The sequence below is a fragment of the Malurus melanocephalus genome, unplaced genomic scaffold (genome assembly GCF_030028575.1).
Source record: "Malurus melanocephalus ecotype Western Australia unplaced genomic scaffold, MMel_1.1 scaffold_14, whole genome shotgun sequence".
In the NCBI taxonomy this organism is placed as follows: Eukaryota; Metazoa; Chordata; class Aves; order Passeriformes; family Maluridae; genus Malurus; species Malurus melanocephalus.
The window spans coordinates 524,588-544,909 of record NW_026623246.1 but is presented as its reverse complement, the minus strand read 5'-3'; the positions used below and the strand labels follow the sequence as shown (position 1 = coordinate 544,909).

The 20,322-nt window shown below is 36.3% G+C and overlaps 1 protein-coding gene across 1 annotated transcript in view; it reads left to right on the top strand.

Moving 5' to 3' along the window:
* The window catches only part of ITGA8 (integrin subunit alpha 8), a 108,038-nt gene that overhangs the window by 43,943 nt on the left and 43,773 nt on the right, over positions 1-20,322 (top strand). The window contains exons 15-21 of the mRNA XM_057383274.1: positions 168-275; positions 6,737-6,792; positions 7,302-7,456; positions 8,629-8,766; positions 9,196-9,263; positions 10,225-10,372; positions 15,894-15,986. Of these exons, the coding sequence (XP_057239257.1) occupies positions 168-275; positions 6,737-6,792; positions 7,302-7,456; positions 8,629-8,766; positions 9,196-9,263; positions 10,225-10,372; positions 15,894-15,986 (766 nt within the window). The remainder of the gene's footprint in view (positions 1-167; positions 276-6,736; positions 6,793-7,301; positions 7,457-8,628; positions 8,767-9,195; positions 9,264-10,224; positions 10,373-15,893; positions 15,987-20,322) is intronic.

Sequence of the window (20,322 nt, the reverse complement as noted above, 5' to 3'; positions counted from 1 at the left end):
AAAAAAAGGTTCTTTTGGCAATGAGTAGCATTATAAGACTGTGTTCTCCCGTGTAACCCTACATCTCAGGCTTCTTTGTGGCAAACTCAGTTAAGTGTTTTCTCTGCTGCAACTTAGGTACTAATCTGYTCCTTCTGTATGCAGTGAACCTTATTTCTGTCCTTCAGAGCCAGACCTGTTGTGACAGTAAATGCTCATCTTATTCTGAACCCCATGATTGTGAATCCAGACAATAAAACCTGTCAGCTTCCCAGCTCTCAGCTTTTGGTGGCATGGTAAGTCCATGATTACTCAAAAAATATCCTTATCTTCTTTCTCAAATAACATCTTGTTCCTTAATTTTATTTGAACTCTTTGTTGAACATGTTTAAAATGTTGAAACATGCCCTGAGCACAACAAAACCCCCCTATGGAGAGTTCTTTTTGATATTTTCCAGTACTTCACAAATTGTCTAACTAATTATGGTAGCTTGAAGTTGAGTCCTTTGATACWATGGGTCTCCTTCTGCATAGGAGGATGCTCAGTGTCTCCCAGAATCAAACTGCAAAGTTAAATGCAATGTTTAGATGAATGAAACATGAAACTGCTAAAATGGACAAAATGCATAAACAGTCATCTGTTTGCAAAATGTAACAGTGAAAGTGATGCAGAACTGGTGGGCACACCATTTTATTTTGGAGAAAGACAGAGCTTAGTCCTTTGTGGAAGAGAGAAGATATCTGGCTGGCCATCCTGAGAGAAGTTCACAGGATGTRGTTTCTGGCTGTCTTCGGTCAGAGGAAAGTTTTTTTTGCACATCATACAGAACAATATTTCAACTATGTTTAAAATATAAACCCTTAACCACAGTAGCATTTAACTTTCAAAAGAAAAAAAAAAACAAAAAACATTAAAAACCTTGGAGCTAATTAAAACAATTTAAGATCAGTTACAAGTATAAAATGCTTGCAGGACAGTTGGAGGCTATCTAATAGCACATAACACCACATAAAGGCACATTTACTGCACTAGAAAAAAGTCACTTAGAAAGGACCCCAGGAACAGTTGACAAAAGAGGCTATTACAAATACATAAGATACTGTTTAAGAGGGAAATCATAACAAATGAGGAAACTAAAATCAAAACAGAGCATAAACACGTGCACGTTGGATATAAAATGCTAGTAAGTCTTGCCAGAGAGACTGTGAGGAACAGATTTCTAAGACATMAAAACATTAGAAGCAGGAAGCTTGCCAGGATGTGGGGTGGACAAAAACAATATTAAGGTGTAAAGGAGGACTGGAGAAGATAACATGACTGCAGAAATTTTGCACTACTTTTAAACTGAAGATGGTCAGAGGATTTTCTCATGTTGGAAAATTCTTTACAGGAGCTGAATTCTAAAAATCATCTCAAATGTAAGATTCAGCAACAGAGTCTTTAGAATAAATTGATAAATATGAACTGTAAAACCTAATCAGGAGAAGCAGTTCACTGAAGAGCCATAAATGAACTAAACTCTGGTACCCTTAAACTAATGAATATGTGGGCTTTCATTGCCTCTGGAATGGGGTTGTCTGGAGATTGTCACTCTTGTGCTCTTCTTTTACACTTTATGAGACTTCTCATACTTGTCATCATATTCCTCATTTCTRCATCCAGTGTAGAAAATTGCCCACCTACAGAGCAATGTGGAAGGCACTTGGTGGAASTATGCAATCCCAGAACTTTGCAAAGCTTTGGCCTTTCTGGAATTTTTGATTCAAGTACCTTTTGTTTTAACAGTTGATGTAAAAGAGAATTTGAAATACAGACACTTGGCTGAAGAATGCTCATTGATCCAAGTTATGTTGTTTCACAACTCCAGGTTTTAAGACTTTTAAAAAATGCTTAATGTCATAATRGAAAATATTTTGGAAACCTAACAGTTGCCAACAGAGTACTGAGGTGTTTCTTTTGCACCAGAGGAAAAACATCTCTCTTAAAAAAATATTCTGGCTCTGAGATATTGTTTAGAAAAGGAAGGACGAAATGCATACTCCTTTAACATACATTTTTTTTCGTTCGTCTGCTACAATAAGCCAGAAGATGTTTGCTTCATATCTACAAGAGCTTTAAATGTAACATAATTTAATTTCTGTCTGCTTTATTCTAAAATACTGTTCCCTAAAGATTTAGCTCATGTTATGAAATGACTGAAGAGCAGCTGCTATTTTCCACACTGTAATTTTTCTCCTTRGTTGATATAAGCTTTTATAGTACATATGAAAACAATTAGYAGGGAAACTCCAACAGGCAAAGAATCAGTCCCGTGGGATAAATTTCTGTATCTCTTAGCCAGCTGTGCAATTTGTATAAAAACTCTACTGACACTGCAAAATTAGAATGAAAGGAAACCTCCTACCAGAAAAGTTTCAGGAAGTGTGTGTCCATGAATAATGTGGATTATTGTACATTTCCAAGTATTAGGAAAATATTATTTCTGTCATGATATAAATTGCAAAACTGAAGCAACGGAGGAAACATGCTAAGTCATTTTTATGCACAGCCCAAAGAGAATTGTCCTGAACTTCTAGAAACATATAATTTATTCTTTGCTGTGTGTGAAATGTGGCTATTTCTGGGTTCTCAAAATTAGCAAATCTTGAACAAATTCTGCAACTTTTTTGCAATTAAAGAATATGAAAAAAGACTTTTTATTCCCCCTAAGTGTGACAGATACAAGTTAATATCTGTAGAAAGAGGTAAATAAATCAAAGATTTTCATTTTTAAAATGCTGTTTCCACATCATATGATTTATTATGTTCAAGATTGGGTTCTAGCTATCGGGAAGTCTAATTTATCTATGTCTTGATATTTTTATTGCCATTTGAGGTCTGATTATCCACTAGCTACCTTATGTATTTGTTCTTAAATTGCATCAGCAGAAGTTATTTGCTCACATCTCACTAATTTAAGGTAATTATTGTTAATTCCATTTTGTAGAGAAGCAATGTCAGAGAAATTACCTGACTTACCAAAAGTTGCATAGAAGTGTCCAATCATCGTGAAAATTCAATTTGTAGAATATATTGTGGAATATATTTTGTATATATATTTGTGTATTTCTATTTTTGTATTTAAGAATATATTTTTTATTTGTAAGTGTTTTTCAGGTTTGGATGTCTGAGTTGAGATGAGCATTGTAGGCTAACCTTCTTCTGTAAACCCACTGAAACAAGAAGCAGGCTGCTTAAAATTTTTGATCTTCAAGTTCCTGCTATCAAACAATAATTTGAACAAAAATAAAACAAAAAAAAAGTTGTTCCTTTATCTCCAAATTTGTTACTATTAAAGTAGTAGTAAAATATTTATATTCTTGAGTCAGCTAGATTCAGTAAATAACATTTCTACATACACTTAAAAAAACCTGAATACAGAATTCCTACCAAAAATATAAACCCCAAAAATAATAAAATTTCAACATTTCTTAGCTGTATAGGTTAGACAATGTTTCTGCTTTTGCTTTTTTCTACTGCTAGTATTTTCTCATTGATCTAATATGAAAGAGGATGTGATTGCTGCCCCATGGATATGGACCTAGAGACCATTGTTGAGATGAATTTGAGTGAGATTTTCCATAGACTGTTGGCCAGCCTGGCTCCATTGGGTCAGATAGCAAAGCCATATGGCCAGGAGTCAGAAGATGGATACCTCAGCTCTCAGGGACTGGTGAAAGGGCAGTAGGCAGGTGGTACCAGTTGCTACCAGCACAGCTGCATTGCTGTATGGGAGACCAGTGTGCCAGGTTTTAGCATCAGCAGTCCTGGAGACATCCAAAAGGCACTCACTTGACTTATCTAGGAGCCCTAAAGTTGCTGCGATGTAGCCACGTGAAGTAGCTTAGCCATGAGATGCCTTCTGTGTTGGTCACTGGGTTAGACTTTGGCAAAACAGAATCTTAAAGCAGGGCAAGTATTAGAGCATCATGATAGAAGTATATTGACTCGCTTTGACATATTGTACTTCCAAGAGGAAGCTGTTTGTTTAAAGCTGGTTCATCAGTAGATGCTTCTTCTCTTCTCCTGTGGAGGTTTGTGATCTTGCTGGTTGCTTATCAGCCTCACACAGAATGGAAGTCGATAACATTAAAGCTTACATTGCCTTTCTGCTAAGGCATTTTCCATTTCTTTCTCTCTCTCTATCTGCGAAACTGTGCTAAAGAAATTGTTAACAATGAAAAGTGACTGGTAGGATGTGCTAATGCCTTGGTTTTCACCTCCTGAAGTTTTCTATTTTTTTCAGCTGATAGAGCAGCCAGACCAAAATAAATTCTTCCTGGTACAAAGAGCAGTCTAGAAAATATTATACATGGGTAACTAACTTCTCTGATTTTCTAAGGATTAACCACTTCTGGTGATATCAGGCTATTTTATTAGCCTTGACTTTGGAAGAGATTGCTCCTATCTGTGCCAAGAGTAGTTTTGAAGAGACAAATACTTTCAAGGTTCTTGTTCTTTAAAAAATGTTTCTGTCTACCTGAAGAACATAAAATTATTTTAAACTGCTTTGTCCCAAGATTGTCAGGAAAAGCTGAAAAGTGTGTTCAGTTTTATGGCTTTCCCTCTATTTTGTAGCTACAGTCAAGTACTATTCAAAGCATAATCTCATAGTGATGACAGAAACAGCAGGATAAATGTGATGAGAGAATGTCTTCAGAGAGGCAAGATTGATATGACTTTAAAAGTTTATATGCTTTAGGATGATGTGCTATTTCCCATTTGTTTCTTAGCTGCTAAAGTTTTCTTCCTTTCATTGTTAATTGTGATGTTTGGTTGATTGCTCCTACAAGCAAGCTCAAAATCTCAGTTATTTCATTTCTTATTGTGCCTAGGAGTCAGATCTCAAATCTCCATAAATTCTTTAGAATCATGTCCTCTTTTGTGGTCTTTCCCTCTGCTTTTCTTTTTCTTGAARATAAAACATCCTTCAACATCTCCACAGCATCTTCCTGTTGAAACAATGAGCATATCTAAATTCATGTCTGTTTGCAATGGATATCTTTGATGTCTTTAGAACTATTTCTGAACTAAATAATAAACCCTAAAATGTGTGGCAGAATTCTGCTAATACCATAGTCTTGCCTGTTGTGTGGGAGATAGTCTTGCCAGAGTGTGGGAGATTATCCACTCCAAACTTTTGCTTTTTTGCTCTGCCATTCCATTTTTGACATGCTCTGCCTGGAATGGAAAGAGTAAATGTTGGCTCTTACAGTAATATTTGAGAAYATGACTTCAGTTATCAAATATGTATGATGAATTATTCTGTTCATTGCAGTAAATAAAGCATACAATGAAATTGTTCTGTTTAACAAGTAAAGCATTCCAAGCTGCATTTTTGAACTCAACCTTTTTCCAAACATGATAGGGCAAAATTTATGTGATTGCTCTAAAGCAAGGAAACTGAGTTTAATACAATGTCAGCTCTTGAGTTTACATTTGAGAAAATACACTCATACTTGACATGTGAGACTGGCTTGTGAAGCCTGGTGTCTAAATTGCATTTATGCAATTCCAGAAGATATACTCATTTTTGTTGTTTTGTCCTTGTGTATTCAGAAATAATTGGTTCTTCACGTGTTAATTCATAATTGCAAAGAAGTAGGAATATGAATAAATTTCTAACTTCTGCRTGGCATGAAATGTCATTTGAAGGCTACAGTTTTGTAGAGATTAATGGCATAATGCCATTGTTTTGCCTCAAAAAATAATGCCTTTTTTTCAAGAAAATAATTTTTCATTAAGGTAACACATTCTTCATTAAGAGTGACACATATCCCAGATTTGGCAATTTCATTGCATCTGTCAGAGGAAACAAACATGCAATTAGAATGTGATTCAGGTTGTTTTAAAGGTTGTATTAGTGGTTTTGTATCCTCTGCATGAGGACATTATTATACGGTATAACAATAGCGAAGAGATCAAGATAATAATTATAATTGTGATGTGAATATTTCTAGGCTTAAAAGAGCTTGCTATACATTCTGAACAGGCAAACTAAAAACAATTGACTTATGCTGTGTTGCTTTTTGTAGAACGCATTGCTTTAGCATACTAAATAAAGAACATGAATTGCCAGTTCCTCTATGCTGTGATTTAGGTCATGTAAGTGCCACATTCTGCAAAACCTAGCCAATTAAATGCAATACAGTTTGGTTAGACTGATCCCACAAAAATGGAACAATTTAGGTTTTATGTCTGGAATTAATTATAGCCTCTTGAAATAATGAAACTTACAGTAATACCAGTGGAACACATTGGTATCCTGAGTGTTCTAATTTTCTAGAAAACAGCTTGAGCATTGACTACCTGCTCTAAGATATTTCTGATTGGACCATGATGAACCAGAAAGGATTTCTGCAGACAGCCTCTTACAAAGGTGGTTTGATGAACCTCAGCATGAAGAACCCAGCTTTGGCAACAGTATATGAAGGGTCATTTCTATAAGCTCTCTCAGGAACTACAGGGAACAGAGAATCTTCTCCATACCCTTGCCAGGAAGTATTCAGAGACTGTCTTCTGTGATTATTAGTGAAGCCTAGGAGACTTGTTGACTTAATTAGGGAATATCATAGGAACCTAGATAGAGATGTCAATTAACATATTTCTAAGAAAATTAAAATAAAACTTGAGAGAAATAACTGGAAAACTGCTGATTCCCAGATCAGTCTGTTTTCTGCTAATAATGAATTACTTTTACTTTTTTTTTATATGTAGCTTTACTGTAAGAGTCTGCGCAGATTTTGAAGGTCAAAGTATTTCAGATGAGATAGGTAAGAAATGTTTTCTGTTCCTATAATTTACTCTGGCCTGCTCCATTTCAGATGTAATATTTTTCCTACACTTGGAAAGACAATAGAAGTAAGATCCTCCTAAGACAAGAAAATGCAGTTTAAAAAAAAGTGTGTGTGTGTATATATCTCTTATCACGAACCTTTTATTACTCATTTAAAAGATATTTGTTTCAGAGTAAGTAATTTTCTAAATGAAATCAAGAATGTGCTTTGTTAGAAAATGTTCTGTTTTGGAAAAAAAATTAAAGAGACTGAAGTCCTGCACACATGAGATCCATCAATTAAATCAGAAAGCTTAAATTGCACATCCTTCATACTTTGGATCCAAAACTGGTAGGCTTTTAAACATAAACAGACAGGCACTTAAAGCGTGGATTAATTTTTCCTGGAAGATTTGGTTAGATTAATTTATTATAATACATAATGAATTCTTTATTATTTTTCTTTCTGTTAAATCAATAACTAACTCATTTATTTGTGTCCTTTAGCGCTGAAAGGTGAATTGCAATTAGACTCATTGAAACAGAAAGGAGCTGTTAAGAGGACCCTCTTCTTTGATTACCATCAGTCACATCATTACTTCTCCATTGTGATAGAAAGACAGAAACAACTCCATTGCCAGGACTTCCTTGTTTATCTCAGAGTAAGTTGTTTAAAATACTTTGGATCATTATCAACATTTGAATAGTACCAGTGATTTAAAGATAACAATAAAAAAGGAGCCCACTGACAAAGGAAGAATAATTTCCAAAATTACAGAAAGATAGACCTCATTGGTATATTCAGTATGTCCAGAGCATACTGCTACCTTGAAAAAATACTGATGTAAATCTTTGACTAATCTTTGTCAATAGAAGTATAAAAGAAAGACTTCTTCTGAAGAGTGTAGAATTTCTCTGCCTAAAAATACATTCATTTCATGCTCCTCTGGAAATTCTTATCAAATACTGCATCTCCTGATACAAAAATGCAAAATTGCTTTCCCTTTTTGATATCACTTTACTTTTTTAGTATTTGGAGTGCGGTAATAAACTAATCATGTTAAATATCATGCCGTTCATGTTAAACTAATCATGTTAAATATCATGCAGGTTCAAAAGATATTTCAAAGGAGTCTTAGCAGAAATACTGGCCTAAAATTCATAACTTAAAAAAAAAAAACTTCAAGGATATTTTAAAATGTTTTTAGAAAAAATAAAATTGTGGAATTGAAGTTATAAAGGAGACAGGATCAACACTTGCTCACTTGCAGGTGGAGTTACCTCATGCAATGAAAGTAGATTCCAAGCCTGGCCCGAGAAATGCAGTGGGAGGTGAGATGGAGAAGTTTCAAGCACTATGTAAGGACATATCTAGATAATAAAGGTGGTTGAGTTTTTTACCATTGCTAATTCTTATAAATTCTTGGTTATGGTACAAACCAGCAATATTACCTCCACAAATCCACACATGCCCTACCTCCATTTCTGAAGCAGTAGCTCATAGGAGTTGGTTCTGTGTATCTCTCTTAAACAACTTCATTTTAAGCTAATGCTTTGAAAAAAAATTGAATCTACTCAGCTCAGCCAGCTTCTTCCAGATGTGGGGCTGTGGAGGCAATGGGTTCTGGGCATTCCAATTTCTGGTGAGTCACTTTGCTTTCCTGTTGACACCACATGCAGCCAGAATTTGGCCAGCAGCTGTCAAAGAATCATGTCCTTACCTTCAATAAAGAACACATATTTACCTTCAGAAGACTGCATCTGTTGTCATATCATGCTAACTGAAATAATCATATTGAACCATTGGCTTTTATTATKTGATTGTCACTCACAGGATGAAACAGAATTTAGAGATAAATTATCTCCCATCAATATAAACTTCAATTATAGTTTGGATGAGTCCAGTTTTGAAGACAGTTTGACTGTGAAGCCAATACTGAACTATTACCAGAAAAGCTCATTAGCAGAGCAGGTATGAATTTTGCATGCCACACTCACAAATATTATGTGTATCATCTTCCTTTAAAGACAGTATCACAGCCAGAAATTACACAACAGGGATTTAATTAATTCAAAATGTAGATTTAATATAAATGTAGAAACAACAGGCCTTTCAAGTATTTCCAAAAATTGTGCTCATAGTTTTGATTGCATTCTAGAATATGTAAGCCAAGTTAGTGTGGGAAAGTGACTGAAGTTTATTTTGTTCCACTAAGGACATATTTGACCATCTTAATAATCTCCAACTACCATGTGAAAAGGAATTTAGAGAAAGGAGAAAAAGATTTAATTCATTAAGGCAGTGCTAGTGGTATTTAAGACACTATTTAGAGATTTTTAATGAAGTGATTTGGACTTTGAGGCATGTTCTAACTGTATTTTTTATTTTGCAATAATACAGGCTTACATTCTGGTTGACTGTGGGGAGGACAACTTATGTGTTCCTGACTTGCAACTTTCTGCAATGCCGTAAGTTAAATAAAATAAGTTATGCTGTATATAAGAATGTCCAGACACTGCTAACTGTTGCAACAAGTGAAGTAGGTAGAACACAGTTCTGTTTATTACTATAGCTAATAATCCTTACCTGTTTTCCAGATTTTAATTTGTGCATCCATTTTCTCTGTAARACAAAGACATGGAGAAATACACATTTGCAAACCACATTCATGATGTTCAATGGTTGTAATAGCAAACATAGTTTGCAGGTTAGTTAGGAGTGGTCCTAGTTCTCTGAAAACTGAGAGATAATACAAATTGTTGTTCATAAGAGATTTCAAGTTTTTTTGTTTCAGTGTGCCAGTGACTTTGAACTTGGATGCAATTCTCCTGAACTTAATATACAGTAAAGTAAATTAATCTCAAAAGTAAAAGAATCAAAACATGGCAACAATTTTTCCTGTGGAGATAGAAAGAAATATGCCAAGCAAGACATTTCATGGGGAGCATTGGACAGTTAACTGACTCTGTGCCACAGAGTCAGAATCAGTCTGTAGCTGTGACAAGAAAGGGCGCAGTGCTATTGCATGTCTCAGGAGAAYTTCTGTCATTATTTGTTTTACAATGGGCATGAGGAGAAAACTGCCACCTTTGTGTCCTCCAGAAAATAATAATGAGACCCCCATGGAAGTGATTCCTCCACTAAATACTTCTTGCTTTTTAGAAAGTAGCCAGGCCTTGAAATTTTATACCAGTAACTTTCAAGTTCTTTGAAAGTTACTTTGACCATGATGGTGTTTTCTCTGGACCTTTTTTCTATCCAAGTGTTGGTATATTTTTCATGGGGTCATTTTTTTATGGAAAATTATTTATTTTGTGTTCATATTTTCTGGAACAGRTGCCCTGAGAGCAAAATGTCCCTCTGCTTTATTCATATGTAAATCCTAATTGTGCATGTTTTAATTCCTGACAAATAGTGTGTTCTATACAGAGATACAGATCAGCTAATAATTGGAGAAGAAAACTGTGTCATGCTMATAATAAATCCAAGGAATGATGGGGAAGGAGCCTATGAAGCTGAGCTACATATAAAGATTCCACCTGAAGCCGATTACACCGGGGTGGAACGCAACAACAAGGTAAAGAAAAATCAAAATGTTAGTGGTAATGAAGCAGGATCAGATATCCTGAGAGCAAGGGYAACCTACATAGCCTGTACCAGCTGAAAGCAACACATAAAGAGATTCCTTTTGGGGAGGGAGATTCCATCAACTCTCAGCTATCCTTGCCTGCACAGCCCAGGGTAAAGATTAGTCATGCCTCCAAAAAATGGGAAGGACAGGACCATTGGTTCAGACCCAGCACAGGTTCAGTTCCTTCCTGTTGACTCAGTTATAATACTACACAAACAGTGTCAYATTTCTCTTAGGAGTGGAGGTATTCACATCATTCAGATTTTGAACCAGTAAACACTCCAGTAGCAGAAAGTAATACTGCCAAATTCCCTGAGTGCTTCCAACCTGGGATCCCATGGTACCAGCTCCCAGTCAGAGTTAATGAACCCTGCTGACCCCCAGAAACTTGGACACTGCAGCCTGCTCTCACAGCACACAGTGTTTTACCATTTTTAAGGATGTCCCAGTCTCCAAAATCATGAATAATTAGACATTAACTGCMGTATAAATGTGACAAATTTGTTTTCCCTTGTCATCAATTCTTTTGTGTTATGAATGGGCCAAAAATGCAATTATAATATAAAATGTGCCAGTGTTCACAGAAGGACTAATGTTGACTGAAGTCCTGCTGAGCTGTACTGGACATGCAGTGTTTTTCTTTTTTGGGTCTGTTTGTTTTTTAAGAGCAAAGATGAAACATTATCCTGCAAACAAGCAGAGTGTTCATGTATTCTCTGTTGGACAGCAAGTCTGAATTGCCTCATCTGTACATAAATCTCCCAAGCTGTTGCAACATGAGCCTGCTTTTTTCTGTTAGTGCCTGGAATGTTCAAAAGGGCCTCAAGGGTGAGAGTGGGAGAAAGCAAGTTAATTTCCTTTCTAAAGGCAAATGTTTTTGAGGAAGTTGAAAGTATTTTCTTATTCTTCTTCTGTCAGTGATTTTGTTAATGGGCTTCTAAGGCTTCTAACCTAGTTTGAAAAAAATTACAAGAAGAATCACAAGAAGAATGATATCATTAAAGATGATAGAAATTCTTGGCAACCTCACATCTCAGAAGTGTATCTTAAAGACACCAGCCCTTTTCTGTTGCGTATTCCTTTTGTTCTCTTAGAAAAGCCTGGTTTTTTTGGACTGTAATCTACAAAACTGAAATTCTCTTTAATATGCTGCTAATKGTTACCTTTTTCCTTTGTTCCACTTTAGAAATCTTTCACTGTTCTTTTGGATGTTACCAAGGTGTCAGAGAGGGCATTTATTTAAAAACCCSCAGCACATGTTAGTACAGATCTAAAATTTGAAGGACCTGGGCATGAGCAAGAGGCTGGACATGAGTCGGTGATGTGCACTTGCAGCCCAGAAAGCCAAATGGGTCCTGGGCTCTATCAGGCCTTCCAGTACCTGAAGGGAGCCCAGAAGAAAGACAGAGAGGGACTTCTTACATGAGCATGTTGTGACAGGACAAGGGAGAATGAATTCAAACTGAAAGAGAGTAGGTTTAAGAAAATTACTTGGCTGTGAGGGTGGAGACACGCTGGAACAGGTTGTCCAGGGAAGCTGAGCATGCCCCATCCCTGGCAGTGTTTAAGGCCTGGTTTGATGGAACAACCTGGTCTAGTGGAAAGTGTCCCTGTCCACAGCAGTGGGGTTGGACCTGGATGATCTTTAAGGTCCTTTTCAATCCAGACCATTCTATGATTGGACCAGAGAGAAATCATTCAGATTTTTTTGTGATTTTAGGAAAAATTGAATTTTATAGTAGCAACATAATAGATTCATGGAGAAAGGAAGGAAGGAATATGTAGGAGATTCTGTTGCTTGGGAATAATAAAGAGAATCTAGAATGGGTTGGGAAGGAGTTTTAAATTTAGAATACTTTTGAAGATAAAATTTTAAAAAACCCAGGAAACATAATACAACTTCTTCATTCTCTTCAGGTTTTGTGGAAGATAAAATCCCTTTCTGACCATTCCAATTCTGAATCCTTGTAAAATTATGAAAAGCTGCCTTCTTTTTGCCCACATTTACTTAGTTCACTCCCACACATAATTTATTTTGTAGTCTCTTGCTTTTCATACTTACTTCATTCAGAAAGATGTCATCATGTTCTTTCTGAGKAGGATCAAAATGTTAGTCCTACTTTCAGCATCATTTCAGAGGATATGTGTCTATTGTGGGGCTATTCTGGTTTTAGTCTACGTAATAGAGGAACACATATTAAGTGCTTAACAGAGAATTACCATAAGTGCCTCCTGTCCAGCCCTGCTTTTTTTCTGTATTTCATTTTAACAATGTATTGTGTTATTCTGTATCTTTTGAATTACAGTCACAAGCTGTTGAAATCAAAAACTTAACTTAAAATTCACTTGCCTTCTACCTCCTCTCTTCAGTTTTATGCAATAATGTTTGGCCTGCCTCAGGTGGCATTATCTTCTTATCTCAGACCTGATTCTGTAGAATATTGCACACAGACTGTGCATATGCATAAAAACAAGCAACGTTTTGCAGAAGTGTGATCATACGCAAGTGGAGAGGCAAGTGACTGTGTGTGATCTTAAAGTTTGATGTCARGAAGGACATGATTTTGGAGCTTCGTTGATTCCTGCAGATACTGACACTTCCTTCAGTCAAAAGCTRATGGTTGAAATAGAATGAAAATGAAATCAAGTGTGTTTTTCATCAGTTGTCTTGTGGAAACATTTAGGCAGTCCAGAGTCCAGGTAAATAAGAAAATTAACTTCACTAGTTACTGGAAACTCATTGGCTTGCAATAACTGCTCATATGCAGGAGGTGTGAATTTACTGGAATTAACTGCTATGAAGAAAGTATAACCATATTATATGACCTCATATTTCCAGCAGTAGATCCAGGGACAGTATATACTGCTATATGGTACATTCTTACACTGCAAACATTGTCTAGCCTGACTGTGTTTGAGCCCCCAGCTGTTGCCTGAATACTGTGCAATACTGTGAGCTAATCCTTTGCCCCATGATAGAACTGCCCATATTGAACAGCTCAATCCTGCTGCAGTAGCAAGAGCTGGGACCAAATTCTTATGGAATAATTAGTAGAAGTAAACAGGCAAACACAAAGCACTAACCGGTATTTGTTACACACCAAAAACATTATGTATTCTGGTAGAACTGACTCAGCTCAGGCTGGAAACTGCAGAGTGGTACATATCACCAGATTGCAATGGATACACTCTTAGTCATTTCCCTCATGCCTTTCTGAAYTAAAGCATGGCACTCTTAAAATAAGAAAAATACCTGAAGCATCCATGTCTTACATGAAAATTCTCAGACTATGTAGAATGTGGCTGGATAGATGAGATGTGATTTGAGCCTGGTGAAAACAAAGACTAGTTCTTCATACATCTGCTGGATACATACACATAATCAACTAGAAGATGGCAGCTAGTCCATCCCATTTTTCTCAGAAAATAAAATTAGTTGTTGGTAGRGGAAAGAGGAAGTGTTTTACTTGCCAGCCTGTTGGGTTTAACTATTCTGGCATCAATTAGTAATTGATGCCAGAATACACCCATGAGACCTACACCAGAACTACAACCACGAGAAAGAGTTTCAAGTTYATACACTGCCTGGATACTTAAAGCATCCAATCACTTTCTGGTTAAAATGCACCCTGGGAGCACACGTATTAATTGTCRGGGTTTTACTTCTGCTCAAGACTGCCAAAAAGACCATGTGTTGCTGCAGAATATAAATTGCTACCAGTGCCAGGTAGAGGGGCTTTGTGGCAAACCCTTGCATCTGGCTGAATTACGTGTGGACACACTGACTGTTACAATAGTAGGTCTACAAATCTCAGCTCTCGCTTGCTTCCTGCCTGGTTTTAATTTTCCTGCTTTGTACTTAACTACCTCAAAAAGGTGATCAATGCAATTCCACCGTAGTTGACCCTTTATCACATCTTTATACTGCACAAATTAGCAGTCATATGTATTCTATACCATTAATCATTTTCAGTCTTGGACYTTAGCCTCCAAATTGCAGAAGAACTACTCGCAAAACTTCTCTATTTTCTAAGCCTTTGAGGGACAAAAAAAATGTGCAATAAGGGCTGATGTACTCTGTGCTTGTCTATGAAACACCATTTTTAAAGAAAGTGCCAAATAGCTAATATAAATGAGTATTTATTTCTAACTTTTAGACCTCAGTTTCACCCCCCCCTCCCCCACAACAAAAACAAAACTATTAACCCATACATTAAGATCAAATGGACAATTTTCCAGACAAGTTTGATTTTAACTGTGTTAACACCCTTTTTTCTCCCATGTGTTGCTTCCTACCTCTAATTAACCAGCTGGAAAGAGTATAAAAATCCTTSCCTTCCAACCCTAGAGAGGCTTGGGAAGGTTATTAGTGCACTGGACATGCTGTGTAACAAACCTTGCTTCCTCCTAGAAAACTGTAAAAATGTCAGTGTACCATGAGGTGTGTGCTGAGGGTGTGCTTCACATGGGCTCTGTTTAAGGCCATGCCCTGTCTTTTCTTTTAATCTYAGGAAATGATGAGTACAGCATGTCCATGCTGGTTTTTACAGATAGGGTGAATTGGTCCAGAGACTTCCCAGGTCTTTTTRTATAAAGAGCATGAATTTGTTCATACTGTTTCATCTATGAGAATCATAAATGAGCAGAAAGGTAATGCAACTTGCTGCATCCTGCTTTTACAAAKCTGGTTAACTTCTGCACATATATGGAAATGCCCTCATTTACTGAAGACATCAGAGAGGAAAAGAGAAAAAAAAMCCTCACATTTTAKTGCTTTGTCTTATTCTGTGTCTCCTAGCTTGCACTATTTTGTAGCTGATCCTCCTCTTACACAGTTTGTTTTCTTTACAAGTGGTATTATTAGTGATAACGATTGCTATAAACAATAAAAACCTTTGTATCTGATAAAGGGAAAGCCTGTCTCCTTTAATGGTAATTTATAAACACACATAACAGTTCATGCTTTCACAGAAAAATGTAAGTATTCTTAATTCTTAGTTCTAAKTATTTTACCATAGATTGCAAAATAAAGATCTAGAATTGATCCATAATCACGTTTTGCCAATGCCAGGAATTCATTGTAGAGAATTCTGGCGATGGATAACACAACCATTGTAATCAGTGTGAGACCTATTCTTCTTGCCTAGTTTTGCTTACTGTTTTTTTTTTTCTCTTTTGAGTCATTATGGCTATAGGAATGACTCACGACAACAAAGCAGTATGGTAAAACTAGACACAGAGTGATCTCATCTCGTGATTCTTAAGGTACTGGGAAACTGTCGTGTTTGTTTTTCCCTGGCATCAGTTTTCCCCCGTTGTCTGACAATAACCAAGTAAATGTTTTGATAGTGCACTGAGCAGGTGTCCAAAATCAAAAGAAAGGTCACAGTCAAAAAGGCATCACTTTCCCAACTGGATACATTTCACTGTGATCTCTGACCTCTATATTGGTGTCCTTTTGTTGCAGGCACTGCGTGTATTGAGCTGTGATTACAAGATGGAAAATGAAACTAGAATGGTGGTTTGTGATCTTGGGAACCCCATGGTGGCTGGCGCAAACGTAAGGGAAAACCAGATGCATTTACTGATTTTTATCTAAYTGAATTTTAAAGAGGAACAAATGGAAATTTATTCAATTACCAGAATGTGTCCCAATAAGCAGCACGTAAACCAAATTGTTTACCTGGACAAGAATTTGTTGGTGTAATAAGAGGCAGAACTGGGGTTCTGAAAAACTAATAATTTGTTTTCTAAAAGATTAATTATGCTAGAACTTGGGTTTTATGTCACTTAAAGAGAGAGTGGCTCAGTTTGTCACAGAAGTTGCACTAACATGATGAGAATTGCAATCTACAATGAGATCTGTTTTTTTCTCTCTTTTATTATTCCCTCTGCTTAAAATTTATAGACATATGTATGGTAAATAACAACCTCTTCAGCCTGATTCTCATCTTGAGGGCATAAGGGTTGCCTTATCAGTYTATATCACAATTTATATCCAGGAAGATGTGGTTGGAATAGAGTTTTTCTTTAAGCTGTTATTGCAGTTCTAAAGATTTTCCTAAGACAGTCTCTCACAAATCATAGTACACATTAGGTGGGATGATKGCAACCTTGTTTTTGGACAAAAGCAGAACTGAATAATAACTGATGATGAACACTAGATAAGGATTAAAAATAGATTTGAGATAAAAAATTCCACAGTTGTCATCTTTTGTCCCTATTTCATGACGGAACAGTCCAGGAAATCCCAGAAGTGTTAAACCCAGGAATATTCAGCCATGGGTACTCTTGCAGAGGAATTCAGTGTCTCTCGTAAATTCATAAGTGCTATAAATACTTAACTAAAACAAAATAATCCAGACATTGATACCTAGATAAAAAACTGTCCTAATAAAAAGGAAGCTGTCAACACCATGAACATATATCAGGAATAAATCACAGTTTTTAATTGAAAACTACAATTATTTCAATTTCATATTGGACCTGTGGCTTTGCAAAGAAACCAAAACAAATTTCTTTAGTATTTTCAAAATCCCTACTAAATAAAGGTTTRTCCTATGGAAGATCAGTATTTCACTCTCTGTATTTCAGCCTCTCTATAGAGGGGGGCTTTCCCGGCCTCTTATGATCTTGAAGCAGTTCATGTCAGATTCTCAACAGAAGAACCAAATGGGTCATAGCAAGGAGACTGGGACTAGAGTTTCTTTGGATCCTAGGGATAGCCTCAGATCAGCCACAGAACTTTTGAAAGTAAATAAGGGCAGGTGTCTTATACAGTCATCTGCTTGCATGGTCACAGGCAGTCCCAGGGAGTCTGTGGAACTACAAGGAGGTGAAAAACATTGAAAATTGAACTTAGGTGATTTCTCTTGGGTAAAGAAATCTTCCTGGTGAGGATCCTTCTCCATGAAACTACTGTGAACTAGAATTCCRAAAAGAATACTATAAACATTTTCCRGGAAGGCCATAGACAAGAAGGCAAGAAGATTCTGCAGGTTTTGTTTTATTCTACTAAATAAAACTCCTAACATGTGAGAGTAATTGAAAACATTTCTGAGGAGTGGAATTTTATAGTAGGATGATGGGATGCAGTGATGGGCCAAAGCACAAGACAAATTCCAAGTCAAGGCAAATTCCAAGTCAAGGCAAATAATTTCTTGTATTGAGAAAACAGCAGTTTTACTTACCTGCTTAGTAGTTTCCTAGTTAGTCTCAAGACAGAAGCAAATTCTCAAGATACAGACAGAAATGGACAAGAATCTGTTGGGTGATTGGGATGCAGTGAAGGGGGGCAGGAGAGCATGCAACCCCTTGGGTTTGGGAGAGAAAGGGAAGACTAAACACAACTTGGATAGCAAGGAGCAAATCTTTGTGGTTTGTGTGTTGTCATAAGCACAAGCAGTGGGAAGGTCTGTGTGTGGAGGTGTCTCACTCACACTCCTCCCTTTGAATCCAAAACCCTATTTCTACATCATCCTTGACCCAAAATGCTAGCAGTSTGAGGGCTGCAGGAATGCCATTTGWTGGCCACTAAAGCAATACTATTCTCACCTGTCTCCTTACGAATTTTCACAGCATAACTAATCCTTCTTTTCTTCAGAATCAACTTTAGGACTGCCATAAGGGCCATTACTAGATATTCTTAAGCAAACTACTCCATAGAGACTTAGAAGTAACAGAACAAAATAGCAGGTTTATAATATATTTAAGGATTTTCTAGTTTATAACAAAATAATCCAGCCCTTTRAAATTGAGGCATAGAAGATAGAACATTACAAAGCCAGATGGCAAAATTATTTGATTAGAGTGAGTGAAATCTTAAATCCTAAGTTTATCTTTGAAGCTTGCACTCCCAGAGGCTCAGTAAAGGTGAAAGGACTTATGTTTTTTTAGTCCAAACATATTTATGATGGCAAATGTACTTTCAAAAGCAAAATACCAGCCCTCTGTACAAATTACATAAATCTCACAAGGTTGCTCTGATCCATTTCCAATTTTGCAAAACAATTCTGCTCTGGCAGGAGATCAGTTATTCTCAAAATACTCAGTCCGAAAGGGACTCTTTGTGGAACTTGTGAGTGGGAAGGAAGGGTTAGGTCAAAATCGAACATTCCTGAAACTCTTAACTATTGAGTCACCTTAATGACTTTCCAGCACCCTGAAATCCTAGAATTCTTGAGCTCTTGGAGATCAACTTACAAGTATGAGGGTTTTGTCAGGATTTTGTAATACAACCCATGGGTTATTACTGCAGCAGACTACAGTGTTGTCTGACACTTCACRTCTTCCAAATGCATTATTGTCATCTGTAGCCTTAAAATTGTTTACTGGCCACAAAAGAAATACATAACCTTTTCAGTAATATCTTTGAAGTTAAAATAAAAAATAATTAAAAAAAAAAAGAAACAGTAAAAAAAGAAGATAAAAAGACATGGTAAGGAAAACCTCAATGCCACATGGGCCAGAATGCAAACTAAATGTCTGATAGCATCTCACTGGCAAATATTGCTCAACATACTTATTTATGACACTGAAATAGATCAGACTGACAAGCTTCCTAAAGCCTGTTCAGTGGCCTTAGCAAGTGAGATTTAGGTTTTATTAAAAATTCTGGTARAAAAATTTGGAGGTTAATAGAAATTAGTAGAAATAAGGTTAGAAGACTGGAGKCTTGGAGGATCTTGCCCATTTCTTGTAAAGTACCACACTGATTCTTCAAGAGCACCAGGTTTTGTCTTTCTTACGTACTGTAAGACACTTCAAAAAAAGCTGTACCTCTGTGTCCCAGCATACTCCTAAATCCTGTCAAACATAATAGATTAACATTTACCATAATAGCAGAAATGCCAAGAATTGCAAAGATACATAATRTAACAAACATGGAAATAATGTAATTTTAATGAAACTGACTTTGCTTGGAAAATTTTGAGTAAAATTAAACTATTCTGATAAAAWTTATGTCTTGCTAAAATAAGGAGTTTGAGTGATTGCTAAGTTACAGATTCAAGCAAGTTTAACTCCTTTGGCCTGAGTAGGTTTTCAACAAGGGCATGTGAGCGTCTTTGCCCCATTATTAGTAGCAGTGTCAAGGGTTACTTGACATTAACAAAGTCATACATATACAAAGACAACATCTGCAACTTATTAGAGTTGTACAGTAGGAGTGTCTTTCACTTCTAAATAGGGGMTTGAGCCTCAGGGGTGTAATAGATTATCAAAACTGTAGTTCATGTCTGCCCTGTGTATTGAAAGTTTTATCTTTGGTTCATCAAAACTTTCTTCTGCTATAAGTGGAAACAAATTTATTTAGACTGGTTAGTAAAAGAAGTAAGAGAAATGGTGAATTGAATATTTGGAAATTTTTTGTGTAGAAGACTGAAGGAAGTTATTGTCTTTTAAAAGGTGAATGGAATATCAATATAACAGTTAATATAATCTCCAAAAAGTGATCTTAAAAAGATTTTACATCTCTAGTCCAAATCAGCTGTTGAACTTCTGAGTAATTTAATGAACACTGTCTTTTTATCTGAAAGATRCTGCTTCCAAAAGGAGAGATCAGCTGTAACTATGACATTAAGATAATCAGAATGCAAAGATTTGAACTTGCCATTCCATTTATCATGACAATATAGTCCCAGCATTGGGCAACCAAAAATAGTTGAAACATGTTAAGTAATTCTTGTTCTGGAGCTGGATTAAGATTGTGTTGCACCACCGCAAGTGAAGAAGGAGAATGTAATGAAAAAAGATTGGTGGGAAAAAGGAATTGCTTAAACATGCGAAATTACATCCATGGAGGAAAATTCCCAGTAAGCCCCTAACATGTGTCCTRTCCTGCTGACAAGGTTTCTTCAAGTATTCTAAGGAAATTGTCTGCCTAAGCAGACAACTTG